The 15,545-nt window shown below is 41.4% G+C and overlaps 1 protein-coding gene across 6 annotated transcripts in view; it reads right to left on the bottom strand.

Moving 5' to 3' along the window:
- Nucleotides 1-5,479: 5,479 nt before the first annotated feature.
- grik5 (glutamate receptor, ionotropic, kainate 5) overlaps nt 5,480-15,545 on the bottom strand; it is a 157,605-nt gene continuing 147,539 nt past the window's right edge. Inside the window, exons 21-23 of one of the 6 annotated variants that reach the window (XM_038284387.1) lie at nt 14,016-14,182; nt 13,589-13,597; nt 5,480-6,592 (exon numbers count right to left, since the gene is read on the bottom strand). In XM_038284387.1, the coding sequence (XP_038140315.1) occupies nt 5,966-6,592; nt 13,589-13,597; nt 14,016-14,182 (803 nt within the window). In that variant the 3' untranslated portion in view covers nt 5,480-5,965. The other 5 variants (XM_038284391.1, XM_038284390.1, XM_038284389.1 and 2 more) reach the window with 5 other exon arrangements.

Below are 15,545 nucleotides of genomic sequence, written 5' to 3' on the forward strand. Positions count from 1 at the left end.
TGTCCAAATAAATAGCACTAAAAATTTAAGATTCAATGGTTCTAAAACTTTAAAAGTGAGAATGTTCCAGTGAAACAAAAGACAATTGGGTTTGTTTGTTTTACTCATCTGTACCAGAACCAGAATACTTCTGACCACATCTCCTATATGTATAAGGGGTTTTGGCACTGTTTTTTTTTTTGTTTTTTTTTCCCCAGGTGTTTTGACTAGCTTAGTGAAATTAAGATTTAAAGATACTGTATTCTGCTTTCACCACTAACATATGAGCAAGTATTCCCAATGAATCATGGGCAAGGTTCTTCCTGAATGAGTCCCCTGCCACAGAGTGGTCTAATTAGGTAATCAAAGCTTGAAACAATATTGACAAGGCTGAGCTGGGTCTATCGCTCTGGCAGGAGATACTAATGTGAACAGCCAAGTTAGTGTGTTAAACGGGAAGCTGGACTGCAGCTACAGCCTGCTGGCACATTAACAAGACCCTTAAAAGATGCCTATAATTAACAGATCATGACAGAGGTTGTAATGGAAGAAGCTGAGGGACACATTTCTCTTTTAAATTAAAGTGTCGGCTCTATTCCACATCTTTTTCCATGCCTCTCTCCTGTTTTTTTTGTTTTTTTACCAGGTCCATCTTATATTAGCTGTATAAACAATGTCTAAAAGCATCTTAAATACTTGGTGAATGTTACTCGGGATAATAAGTGGCAATTATTTCACATTTCAAAGGTTTTTAGTCGCTCCCTCTTCCATTTTGTAGCCGTCTGATTATCTCTCTTATTTGATGTTGAAATGTGGTTCATCCAGACCCGCGAGGAACAGACTTAAAAGAGACACGAGTACAACAAATACATTTAGGCCCAAACCTTTCTGTGCTAATATTTGCAATACTCTATCTCTTAAAGGAGGTTACATAAGGTAATATGACATGTCTTTGGCCTTTAAATCTAAGATCATGGTGAAATATTTCCCAAACTTACCCCCTACTATGTATGATTTCCAGTAGAGCTTGCAAAATTTACCGTAAATAAAATCCAAACCATTCTGGTATGATGAAAAATGTACATGTAATACCATTTAAGGTTCTGGTTGCATTACAGTGCAAAACTAATTGCGGCATTGTTGGGATGTTTTCTTTATATCAGCATACAGTTTTTCTTTGTTGAGAATCTATCAGCACTCATATCTTCACTTTGCGTTTCTTAAGCTTCCTTAAAGACCCCTGGTGGTTTTAAGTCAATGCTTACTGGTTTTTACTTTTATATTTTATATTTATTGAACAAACCCGTCCATTCCATTTGAAGAAATGGAAACTAAAGAGCGTTATCCACCACAATTTTTTCACTGTTGGTATATTATTCAATTTGGTGACATGTGCTGTTCATTTTGAGCCAAAATTGCATTTGAAATTATGGCCAAAAAGTAAATTTTTGTTAGTTTTTACTTTAACACATTCTTAAGCCCAACTTTGCATGATTTTAGTTTAGTTTAGTTAGTTTAGTTTAGTTAGACCTTTAAAGTTTTTTGTTTTTTTTTGAAAACATGTGAAAAATACATTAGAGTACCATAGAATCTACCGTAGTAGGGCCAAATTACCTTCACTGCAAAAAAATGAAATCTAAATAAGTAATTTCTTCTTAAAATAACTGCATTTTTTCTTGAATTAAGGATTTAAGTGAGACACTTTGCCAATGGAACAAGACAATTTACACTTAAAATAAGAAAAAACAATTGCATTGTCTTATCTCAAGTGCGTTTTATCTAGATACCTTATTTTAAGAGTAAAAATACAAATTCCACTGGCAAATAATCTTATTTACCTGCTCAAATTAAGGGTAAATACACTTAATTTAAGACATTTTTACTCATTTTGAGATAATTTTTGCAGTGTTGGAGATTTTTTTTTTTTTTTTAATGAAAACAGAGTGAAAAAGGAAAAGTAACAGCACACAATAAAAATGATACCACATTCACAATTGATTATTGAATCTAATTTTGCATCAAACCAGTATAAAATTTGACATAGAGCCTTGGTTGACAGAGACGTGACCGGAGTGAATGTTCCCAGCAATCAGCTTGTTCATCTGTCATTCGAACAAACGACAAATTAACAGCTTTGATTTCTAATTATCTTTCACTCACTGCTGTGTCAGCTGCTCATGCTGAGAGCTCATGCTGACAGACCTTTCTGATCCTCTTGTTTTCTGAAAACTTTTTTTTTGGGGGGGGTTAAATGTGGACAGACATTTTTACTAATGATCCCAGCCAGCACAAAGGAAAGTAATGTTGGTATTCTGGCAGTATATGTACAGCGGTGGTGAGACAAGTGATCTAATCTATTGCCTACTCCTATACTACATGACCTTGAGCAGCGATCCTCCCAGGGATGTTGTATGTTTTACCCACCTGACATTAGGTCACTGTACTTCTACATATAAAGTTAACATCATGGTGCATTGAATACAACATTTTTCTAAATGACTATCTAGCACCACGGACAGCATCATCCTAGAGGTCAGGTTCTAAATAAGCATTGGCTGATAATGTGCAGCCTATAGCCCCATTTACACTACCCTTGAAAAACCGATCCAGGCCGAGACCGGTCCGAGCTTGGATCGGTAACCAGGCCAAGCTCAGTTTTGACGACCGTTCACACGTCACACTTATCTCGGTTATCTCGACGCCTCGACTCCTCGCCTCCTAGTGACGATGTGCGGTATTACTGCTAGGATTGAAGGAGGGACTCAAGCAGCTGGTGGCGGTAATGCACCAAACGCTGTTTGTCAACCGCCGTAAAACCCAAGAAGAAGAAGACGAAGGAGGAGGGAATCAAGCAAATCAAAATGGCGGCGCCCGTCACATTCAGAAAGTTATGCTTGATTATTATTGCTGTACTTCCGTGTTTGCGGTGGGTCAGGCGAAGACGGCAACCTTGCGCGGATGTACTTGAGAAAGTCGGCTTTTGGGAAGCCGACTTTCTGGAATGGAGTGTGAATCGGCATGTTCAGCCAGTCGGCGATGACACGTTCTGCTCATGCGCTCTTGTTATCAGAGAACCGAGCCAGGAAAAAAACCGAGCCGAACCCACCTCGGGAACTGGTCTGCAGTTAGCGCGGTCCGGTTATGTTTATCTCGGTTCAGTTCAGGTTGTTTCCGTTCACACACGACAAGTTAGCTCAGTTACTGAGCTCGGACCGGTCTCGGCTCAGTTTTTTAAGGGTAGTGTAAACAGGGTATATGCTTAATAGGCTGCAAATTAAGCATAGCCTTAATGTGTGACATTTTCAAAAAAAAATCTTTTTAAAGATTAATTTAATCACCTCTTATTGCATTTTAATAGTTGCAGATAAAAAAATTACTTTAGTTCTATTTTGATTGTGTCGTGTACCAGGCGCATCAAAGTGAAGGAATACTTCGGTACCCTTGGAGGGGCTCTCCGGAGTATGGAGTCAGGAGCCCTTTACCAGGTGCCATCTGGCCACTGTATGTACAAATGGGGCAGGAGTTTGATCTCCATGGCTTGCATTAAATCTGAGCTATTCTTGCTACATGTCAGACTCCAGCAGGACAGCCATCTGTCAAAGGTCCTGTTTATATTCTTAATGGACAGGATTTCTAGATGCAACCAAGAGGTTCTGGTTTGGGAACCAGTGGATTTAGTATCTGCTTTTTGCGTGGTTCTGCTGGTTCCCGACTATCAAGACCTACAGCATGCACTGTGGTGGTCAGCAGCTGCATTTGAAGCAGTTGGGATAAGAATCCGCTATTCTGGTTCTCAACCAGAAAAAGACGGGTTTTCCCTTTTAGGTCGGAGTGTTACTGCCTCAAGTGGAGTAGTTCAGTATCTTGGGGTCCTTTTCACTAGTGAGGGAGAAAGGAGCGGGAGATGTTGGAGATATATGGATCTGTGTGGCTGCTGCTGCAAACATATGCAGACCCAGCACTGGTCTGTTGAGGTAAAGAGAGAGCTGAATGAAAAGGCAAAGCTCTCGATTTACAGGTCGGTCTACGTTCCTACCCTCACCTACAATCCCAATCTGGATCATGAGCGAAAGAATAAGATCCTGGACACAAGTGGCTGAAATCAGCTTTATCCACAGGGTGGCTGGGCTCTCCCTTAAAGATAGATTGAGGAGCTTTGCCATCAGGGAGAGGATTGGAGTAGTGCCTCAGTCTTCCCCCAGCAGAGCTAGAGAAGGTGTCTTCAGACGGGAAGAGTTTGCTGCCCCTGCAGCCCGGTCCCCGGTAACAGGAAGATATGACGATAGTTTTCTTACTTGTTTGAAAACTATAATAATCAACATACACTTTCTACACATCAGACTGCAGGGGGTAATCATAGAAATCAACACCAAAATTGGAGAATACATTTGCAACTAGCTTGAGTGCTGAATTCAATGCTCAAGTATTAGTTTTGTTTAGTCTGCAGACTTTATGTATGGCAGTCAATTTATACATGTTTGCTTCACTTTTTTAGTCTTCTGTAGAACTGTATAGGTCAGGGGTCGGCAACCCGCTGCTCCAGAGCTGCATGAGGCTCTTTGATGCCCCCCTTGCAGATGTATTTGTTTCTTTGAATTAATATGGTGTTCTGGAGGTCAAACCAACAGGTATTACGATATCCAACGATGTAAACATTTGTATGATATGATATGACATTTAAACAATAAGTTTAAACATTTCTGTCAAAAAAAAGATTTATGACGCAAATCTTATTTTTTAAATGTGTGTCTTGGGCCATGGATTCCATGGAAGGCATGCTAAAATTGCAGCAGACCACCCAGGAGTGAGAGAAAAAGTGCGTTTGCAGAACTTGCAGGTGCGCAAAGATAGATTTTCGAAGTGAGTTACATCTCCAAACTCCATTACTGCTGCTAGTTTTGTTGCAAGCAGGGAAAACTGTTTGCATATCAAACAGCTCTTATGCAGGTATGTGAGCTTTCTTCCCTTTTTTCCCCAAAATCCTCAAAATAAAAATAACACCAAAAATCCAATTCCTTTATTGTATTTCTATAAGTTTAACAATGCAACAAAACCTAATACATTATATATTGGAATGGAATTTAAACTCAAATATCTTACATGAATCATGAATGCTTATTATATGATTAAGCCCATGAAGTCATGTAGTCAGTTTGATAGTGGACTAATGTACTTAGAGTCCGTGTTTCCTTATTAGCCTTAAATAAGACTCAAAAGCAAGAGGCAGATTTGTTTTTTGGGGGCAATATGGCTCTTTGAACAGTTTCGGTTGACAACCCCTGGTATAGGTCAAATGTCAAATTAATGGTAAAGAGCATTTGGAAATTGTTTCTCATGACAGTAAATGTTATAATCCAAAAAAAAAAAACTTAAAAAAAATGTTTAAAGAAGTGCATAAATGTAATTTTGTAGGTCACTGTATGTTGTCCTAAGTGGTAATACCAAACTCCCATAGAAGCATTTAAAGAATAGCTGCGTAGCTCAGGAAGGGACACAAAACTGTTGGAAAAAAAGTTATCAGTTTATTTCGAATTTTAAAATCCACCAAAGGGTTATACATAGTCTGTATTTATTCCCACTTAGAACAATGGTAACAAAACAAAGACAAAAAAGAAAAAAACAACAGTAAATAATTCTCTGAAGTCTTTTTGTTGCTGTTTTTTATGTCTAGACCAACATTTTTGTCCTCCAGTTAGGTTTCATTTTTACCAAAAGGGTGAACGGACTTCTGGCAGAGTCTAAAGAAACCCAGAACAGAGGAACTGAGGAAATGAGGGGAGAATGCCATCTTTCAACAAAGGGCAGTCCCTCAGATTTGTCCAACATTTTTTTTTTCAGTAACAGCAGCCTAATATTTGACCAGTTGGTACACAGTTGGTTCTGTATTTTCATTCCTCAGGGTAAACAAGAAAAATGTTTTCTAGTTTGTGTTCTTCCACCTCATCACCCATTTCTCTGAGTTTCTCACACCCCCTCTTATCCAGTCTTACACTCCCTCTTGCTCTCCAAGCAGGTCTGTGTTGTTGCTGTTTTGAGGAGGAGGAGGAATACGAAGGGGGGATTGAGATGGGGGGCTGTGGCGTAGCCGCCTTGGACTGGTGCCCCCTCCACCCTCACTGTCTGTGTTGGATGAGGACGGTGGTGGGGGTGGAGGTAGCCTAGGCAGGGGGGCAGATAAGGGTGGTATTCTTGTTGTTGATGATGAACCCAAACTACTGCCTGATCTCAGGCTCTGGATCCTTCTGCACTCCTGGCAGATCCTCACGTGGCTGCAGCTGCGAGAGGGCGCTATCACTGGCGTGGGTGCCGGCGGAGGCGGGGTAGTGTTTGCTCCAAGGGGATCATCTAGGATCCTTTGGGGCCCAGGGCCCAGATCGGGCAGTCCTGTCCCTCCTGCTCCACCAGTCAGCGGGCCAGCTCCGCTGTACAGCTTCCCATTGCTGAGCCGCATCTCTCGGACCAGGCGCAGCGGCCGGGGGGCTCCAAGAGCAATGCGGGTGGGATGTCGTAAGGCCGCAGAACTGCTCAGTTGTCGTCTGCGGCGCAGCCGGGAGCTCTTCTTACAAGAGACGGCGTTTCTGAACTCGGTGATCATCTCTTGACAAACAGACACCTAATGGAGAAAAGAAAGGGAGGAGGAAAGAAGGACAGGAAAAAGGGAAGGAAGCAAAGGAAGGGGAGGTGCCACAGACACAAAGTAGGCAGGCAGCACAACAGGACAGTGGTAAGGCAATACAGAAATAAAGCAGAAGAAAATAAATTATAAGATTTAAAAGTAAATAAAAAATAAGTACAAAAGGGAGGAGGCAGCACCAAAGCAGAAAAAAACACAGTGGGTGTAGCAAAAAAAATAGGAGTCGCAGGTGACAAGAAAACACACATCGACAAAATGGAAAGATGTATTAAAACAGAAACAGAGAGGTGATGGGGAAGATATGGAGATGGATAGAGATGGGAGGATAGCAAAGAGAGTTATTACAGTCTAAACACACAGAACATCAAAATGTTCTTTAGCAGATGAACACTTTATTATGGCACAATGAACAAACAGGCAGCCTGCAAACTCTGATGGACATAAGCAATCTGACACAAAGACAAACACTATTTAAATCCACAAACTTCTTTCATCCTTCAAAAAACAGAACTACTGTTATTTGAACACATGACAAGGAAATGGATCACCTGCATTTCAGTAAGTATATAATTGAAACTTTATTTCAGTAATTTAATTCAAAAAGTGAGAAGCATGTTACCGTCTTTTAAATGTTTAAATGTTAAGTCTCAATCTTATACTGAGGTAAAAAAAAAAAAAAAAAAAAAAAAATATAAATATATATATATATATATATATATATATATATATATATATATATATATATATATATATATATATATATATATATATATATATACATATATATATATATATATTTAACAGCAGGTAGTTTAGCTTGTGTTCCACAACCATGGAAAGCTGGCTTGTCGGTAAGTAAGAGTCATTGACAACCCCCAACCGCTATGTATTATCATCTGTTCCCAGAGTACTATGACAGAGCATTTTAAAATCAAAGAAAAGTTAAGTGGAAGGAAAAGGTTTGCAGAAAAAAAGTATTTAACAAGTAGGGATAACTCGGCTTTGAGAGGATTTCTAAAGAAATCCAGGTTTGCATGGACATAGACTTCAGCTGGAGCATCTGCTTAAAGAAGCACCGCAGTAAAGGCTGAGGATGGGTCAAAATGCAGAGAACAAATTTCCCCATTGTGGGATAAGAAATTGATTTTAATTTACTTTAAATATTTTGGGGTCTATTTTTATGGATGCATAAGAAATGGGTACCTGTGCACAGCAAATGGGACAAAGTTAAATATGTGATTGTCATTAGTTGATGCAATAAAGGAGACTCTGAAAGTGTATTGTTCCTCTGTTCTCTATATTCAAGGACACAACGATCAGGATGTAACTAGATAACTTTATTAACTTTTTCTTGTTCTTCTACATTTTTCCATTCAATCCCAGAGTGCCACCAAGTGGCCATAACATGCCATTACATCTCCCCCTTTTAGATAAACGTTTAACCGATTTGACAGAACTTCAAATCATCGTAATATATACATCAATGGACGTAACTTGAGCGGCTAACCAAAGACATTCCATTTCACTGTGGCTATTACTTAAACCTTTAGTTTACAACAACCAGAACCTGCCTTTCCTAATAACATTTCAACTTTCAAACAGGAAAATTGTGGCTTTTTTTTTCTTTTTAACATGTCTTATTTTCTTCCTTGTCCACCGTGATGTGCATGGGTGTATACTGTTCAAAGGTCCAGTCTTTCAGGAGCCCTGGACAGTCTCCCTGACCTAGTCGTCGTCACCTCACCTGATGTTGGAGGTACTGGTACCTCTCTGAGTTGTGAACGGTTGCGCCGCATCCGTCCTCCTTCCGGGGTTTCCACCTCATATGAGCGCGGTGTAGGTGCAGGTCCCACAACTGTCCCTCTGGTGCGTGTGGGTCTGATCCACACCTGCTGTCCGGGCTGAAGAGGTGGCAGAGTTTGAGTACGGTGTCTCCGGTTGAACGTTTGTTGTTGTTTCAGTTTCAAGGCAGTGTCCTTTTCTCTGAATGTCTTGAGATCCGGCCACTTTGGTTGTAACTGCTCCGGTGACACAGGGACTGGTGTTGTGATTCTCCTCCCCATCAGTAGTTGTGCTGGGGAGCTCCCATGTGCCAATGGGGTGGCCCTGTAGGCCAACAGAGCCTTATGGAAATCTCCCTCTTTCTCCAAAAGGGACTTCACTGTTCTGACGGCCCGTTCAGCCTCCCCATTGCTCTGCGGATAACGGGGGCTGCTTGTCACGTGCCTGAAGTCATACTCTTGTGCAAACAGAGCGAATTCGTGACAGGAAAATTGTGGGCCATTGTCCGTGACAAGCACTTCTGGGCATCCATACCTAGCAAACACAGCCTTAATTCTTGCAATAGTCTGTTTTGCAGATGTGCTGTTAGGTAGGTTGCAGACTTCAATAAAACGAGAAAAGTAGTCTATCATGACTAAGTAATTCCCATTCTGCCATTGGAAAAGATCTGCCGCGACCCTCTGCCATGGTCTGTTTGGGAGGTCGGTAGTGAGCAGGGGCTCGACTGCTGTGTGAGCTTCCCGTGCGCAAATCTCACATCTCTCCACCATCTGTTTCACAGCAGACGTGATGCCTGGCCACCAGACTGATTCTCTAGCTCTAGCTAGGCATTTGTTGATGCCTTGGTGTCCCTGGTGAAGTCTCTGCAGGATATCAGGTCTCATGCTTTCAGGTATTATGAGTCTCTCACCTTTCATGAGTAATCCTCCATCGTGCAGAACTGACCTGTCCTGCCAGTAGGGCAGCAGCAGCTCGTGTACATCTCGTCTGTGTTCGGGCCAGCCATTTGCAATGTAGTGACTGAGACGTTTGCATGTGTTGTCTGAGGTTTGCGCCCTCTTAATCTGTTCCAGCTTTGTCGGTGTGGCTGGGAGGTTTTCTACTACACTGTCCAGGTACGCTTTACATTCTTTTTCCAGGTCTTGCTCTGCCTCCGTAGCCGTGGTTGGAAGAGGCGCTCTCGACAGGGCATCAGCGGTTATCAAGTTTTTGCCTGGGACATGGATTATGTTGAAATTAAATCTTAGCAATCTAAGCCTGAATCTGATAATCCTTGGAGGGAGGTCGTCCAGTGCTCTGGACTTCAGGAGGGTTATAAGTGGCTTGTGATCAGTCCTTATAGTAAAATCCTGCCCACTCAGGTATCCTCGCAGGCGCTCACACGCCCAGGTCACAGCTAAAGCCTCTTTTTCTATTTGGGCGTACCGCGATTCGGCCTTGGTCAGACTTCTAGAAATGAAAACTACAGGTCTCCATTCACCGTCAGGCTGTTTTTGTGTCAACACCCCTCCCAGTCCATAGGAAGAAGCATCAGCTGATACCATGGTTTCGTGACTCGGGCTGTATTGGGCTAACACAGTCTCTGACCCTAGTTCCTTTTTCGTCTCCAGGAACGCTCTCTGTTGGGGTGCCTGCCATATCCAGCTGTTCTCTGACTTTAACAGGTCACGGATGGGCTTTGTCAGGTCAGGCAGACGTGGTGAGAATTTGCCCACATAATTCACCATGCCCATGAAACGGCGAACATCCCCCACATCCTTCGGCTCAGGCATATCAAGGATCGCTTTTATTTTATCTGGGTCTGCTCTGATGCCTGTTGAGTTTATGACATGGCCCAGGAATCGAATTTCACCCTTAGCGAACTGGCATTTCTCATTTAGAGTAAGTCCAGCTTCTCTGAATTTCTGTAGCACTTTGTGCAGCCGTTCGTCATGCTCTGCTCGATCCTTTCCCGTGACAAGGACATCATCAGCATGGCACAGGGCTCCGTCAATGCCATCAATCAGCTGAGAAATCCTCTTCTGAAAATGTTCGGGAGCCGAAGATATTCCAAAAGGGAGCCTCTTGAAGTAGTAGCGTCCCTCTGGTGTGATGAACGTGGTCAACAGCATTGAGTCTTTATGTAGCGGTACCTGCCAGAAGCCTGATGTCGCGTCAAGCTTTGTGAAGATCCTGGCTCCTTCTAGCTTGGCCAGCGTCTCATCCACTGCCGGTAAGATGAGCCTCTCCCTGATGACATTCTCATTCAGATGTGTCAAATCTACACAAATGCGTATTTTCCCTGATGTTTTCACAATAGGGACCATGCCTGCGCACCATTCAGTTGGTTCTTCCACGCGGCCTATGACCCCCATCTTCTCCATCCGGTCCAATTCCTCTTTCACTTTGCTGCGGAGGGGAATGGCTACACGACGCGGAGCAGAGAGAACATAGGGTGTTGCATCATCTTTCAGCTTAATTTTGTACTCTCCTTTAAGTTTACCTAGCCCTGTGAAGACATCTGGGTAGGTTGAGCGGAAGTATGCCTCTGCATCATCTATGCTATGAAGCTGCGGAATCATCTGCAGTCTGCGAATTGCAGGGAGGCCCAGTAAGGGTGTGCTCAGGTCCTTCACAATGAACACCTCCTCCTCAATCCTTCTGTTGCCTCTCTGAATGACAGCCTTCACTTGCCCTTTAACATCCAGAGGTTGATTGGCGGGCCCCAGCAGTGGTCTTTGTGGCGCTGTGTATTTGCCATATCGATCCTGTACATATTCCGTCTCTGGGATAGCAGTCACAGACGCGCCAGTATCCACCTTAAAACGCAACGGGCTGCCGTTTATGGTAAGTATTTCTGTCCATGTCGACAAATGTGGGTGGTCAATAGTTCCTAGATAAGCCCTAGCTGCGTCCTCCTCAATGGATTCCAGCTTTGGAGCCGATCTGCACACTTTCGCAAAGTGTCCCCTTTTATGGCATTTTCTGCACTCAACATCTTTAGCTGGGCAATCAGTCCATGAATGTTTTGGGGTTTTGCCACACTTTCCACATTGTTTGGATGTTGTCGTGGTAGCATGAGGCTGAGAAGGGTTGGCACGTTGCCAAGATTTATTTTTATGAGCCTGTCTCTTATAGTTATGAAAAACTGCATCCATTTGCCCTGGTGACTCAGCTGACCGCAGGACAGCTTGTTGCTTTTTCACCACCTCGTGCTGCCTCACTTGAACAATGGCCGTATGTAAATCCAACGCTGGGTTAAGTTGCAATCTTTCAGACAATTTGGCGTCACGTATGCCGACAACAATCCTATCTCGGATCATCTCCTCGCGTAAGAGGCCGTAGTTGCAGTGTTCAGCCAGCTTATGCACAGCGGTGATAAAATTCTCTGCAGATTCGCCAACTTCCTGACATCTCTTATTAAACTATGCTCGTTCATAAATAACATTATGCACTCCGATAAAATGTCCATCAAAAGCCTCTTTTACCTCCTTATAGTCCTTTTGTTTTTCTTCTGTTAGTTGTAATGAACTTAGGATATCATCAGCCTTGTCCCCCATTGTGTAAATGAGAGTATTCACCTGATATGCGCCGTCTTTTTCCGTCAATCCAGACACCATTCTGAATCGTTCGAATCTTTTTATCCATGCTGGCCACGAGCTTGGCTCGAAATCGAACGGTCCCGGTGGGGTAATGGTAAATACGTTGTCCATGCTTCGTGCTTTTAGCTAGTCGCTAGCTTGTTTTTAGCTTTCGCCGACTCACTGCTTTCCTTGCACCGCAGGTGATCCGTTTCTTTCTTCCCACCGTATAACTCCTCCGACACGTTATCTGTGTCACTAGACTCCTTCTGTCGTGAGTTATGATCTTCTGACACCATGTATTGTTCCTCTGTTCTCTATATTCAAGGACACAACGATCAGGATGTAACTAGATAACTTTATTAACTTTTTCTTGTTCTTCTACATTTTTCCATTCAATCCCAGAGTGCCACCAAGTGGCCATAACATGCCATTACAGAAAGAGGTGAAGTACATCAGAGAAAACACATCTTTATCAAAATAATTTCCAAAGGTGTCTAACCTGCTTCATGGGCCAATGACTGGTTCGCTTCCATGAATGAGTTTTCCATTAGAGAGGGCTATGACTGGAAAAAGTTGGTTAGCTGAGGTATTTACTTTTAACTATTTTCATGACACGTCATAATTGCTGCCACAGCTTCACCCTCATGATTCTATGTAAGCTATTTATAGCTATAGCTACGAGAAATTATAATTAATGATTTTAATAGGTAAAAGCAGACTTAAAAACAGGACTATTATGACCCACAGTTTGAAATATCTTATTCCGACCTAGTCTTTATGTTTTTGTTCGATAATTTGAAAGAAATATGAACACTTGATTTCCGGCAGTGAGGTTCTTTTGCTAACCAAATGGAAACCTGGTGGTGCAGCGGGTACTAATGTTGTCCCTCTAAAATGGGTCCTTGTTCAAAACCATGATTACACTGGGGATAATCATGGTCCCTATAATCTATGAGGGTATTCCATGAATCAGGACACCCGAACATCAGTGCAAATGAGCAAATATCTGTATCAGTCTTTTTCTTTCGGTTTATATCAGGAGTGTTCAATTCCAGTCCTTGAGAGCCACAATTCTGCAACTGTTGGATGTATTCCAACACACTGGATAATTACCGCTTCAGCATGCTATTCAGCTTTACAGAGGCCTCGTAATTCCCCATTTATTTGATTCTGGTTATCAGTCAAGGGGGGCATCTAAAGGTTGCAGGATAGTAGCTCTGAAGGACTGAAATCCTGCTTTATGTACAAATCAGGTTTTCAGAGAAACTGAAATTCAGATTTTGTTTGAAAGCATAATTACAAAAAATCAGCAGAGTTAAATCCTTGAATTATACTCCTCATCTTTGTCAGTGAACTAAGACACAACATGACTTTCACTTTTTGAATTGAAATAATGAAATTATTTTGACTGTTTTAATTTATTGTGGTGAACCTGCATACACTGTAGACAATAACTGTTATGATGATAAAAGGTCATGTGCTCACATAAACAGAAACAGTACTCGTTCTTGGAGAACAGACACTGATGATCGAATGAGAGGGGATGCATGTGTTTCAGAGAGATAGAATAGACGCACAGTGAGATGGGTGAGAAGTAATTCAGTAATGGAAACGAAGAATACCAGCGTACATGTGAGGCATGTAAAAGAAGATACATCATGACATTTAATGCCAGGGAAAAAAGATCACTCTACTTCTTCAAGAAAGCAAATATTGGCATTTCTCAATATTGCTTATCTGATCTAATAGATTTAGCTCACAAACACTTGCCACCACATGGTTAAACACCAAACACTTAAAGGGCACAGCCACACAAACACAGGCAAGGACATGCAGCATATTTTCTTTTTCTGCTTAAATCATTTTTGTTCCAGGGTTGCATACTTGTACATTCCTTTTATAATATCAACACATAACACTGAAAGGTTCGAGAGAAAACACGAGGACAAACAAAATAAAGACAGAAGCCGAAAAATAAAATCTGCTAATTTCTTCCACGCCACACAGCACACAGAAAACATCATCATAAGGGCTGGCAGGTCGCCATGAGAACCTACTGGGGTGTGTCTGCGGGGTCGGCGAGGGCAGGTATGAGGGCATACCTCATCAGTCTCTGCCGAGCGGCGCGTCGACCACACAAACTCCATAATGGCCACAAAAACGGCGATGATGAGGCCACAGATCAGCACCACGAAGATGCCTCCTATGTTCTCCATGCCCAGACCTAAGGCAGGCCACAGGATACAGAACATGTTCAGGTTTCACGCTTCATTTCATTCTTCTTCCTCTTAATCAATTTTAACTGGGGCTGAGGTTTTGTAATTTGTAATTGAGTCTATTGGGCTGAGTTTACAAATGGGAAGACTTAATCCATATAAATAATAAGAATTCCTAAAGCTTTACAAGTACAATGGAACAGAATTCCCTCTATAATACAGAAAGCTCTCCTGATTTTCATCTGAATATCATCAGAGGATCAATCTTTCCTTTTTAAACTAGTTTTTTTGTTGTTGTCTGCATAACCAATTATTTGGTTTCCAGATTACTGTTGTACTCCATGCATGGTTATACAGTAAACTAAACATTCTACACTGCATAGCCTTAAATTGTTTGTTTCCTTGAATATTAAATATAAAGTTTTATTTAAATCCAGCATGTCCAAAGTCTGTCCTCCAGTGCTGCTGCCCTGCAAGGTTTAGAGGTTTCCCTGCTCCAGCACAGCTGGTTTTCATTGATAGCTGATTAACAGGCTTTTGCTGAACTACAGAATAATCAGAATCAGCTGTGCTGAGGCAGGGAAACATTGAAAACTTTGTACAGTAGAACAGCAATAGACATGCCTGATTTAAATAATGATTGATATAAATTATTTGAAAACAAAACTCAAAGCCTTGGAGCAAATAACTAATAATGTTTTCAGACACTTAAGAAATAAAACCATATGTTATGAAGCATGAAGGGTAACATAAAAGAAGAGTTAGTTTCACTAACTAATATAACATAGCTAATCTATGACATCATCAAAGTACAATTGGAATAAAAATTCATAATAATTTAGAAATCACAGTTTGAAGCTCTTACACTGTTTCGAAGAATTATGGTGAAGATGACTCATATATTGCCAAGCCTGAAGTTTAATTTAACATTTGTGTATTTCTGAAGACCTTGTAATTACAATCTACTTCAATTTATTTTGGTTCAGTTCCCCTCCTAAGCCAGTCAGCTCATCCAAAATATGAGGCATTGCGACCATTTATTAAACCAATATACCTGGAAATGACTTTTGCCATTCATAAGAATTTATAAGAGTTAGATAGCTGTACAGTAGATTATCCAGTAAGATTTCCTGACAGATCAGCAATCTCAATGTACAGACGCAAACTTAAAAGCAATTTAAAGAGCAGCATTGAGAGTATTTTTTTAGTATAGACCTTTAACTCTAAGTGGTGATTAAACATTTATATTTGGAGAAAAGGTAAAATTACACTGTTGAAAGAAGAGTTGCTAGGAAACAGCCTTTTTTTTGTACTGAAATAATTAAAGAAATGATTCCAAAGCAGATTCTTTAAAACTGTTATAGCATCTTA

This window comes from Cyprinodon tularosa, unplaced genomic scaffold, assembly GCF_016077235.1.
Source record: "Cyprinodon tularosa strain WSP-4 unplaced genomic scaffold, ASM1607723v1 ctg2, whole genome shotgun sequence".
NCBI lineage: Eukaryota > Metazoa > Chordata > Actinopteri > Cyprinodontiformes > Cyprinodontidae > Cyprinodon > Cyprinodon tularosa.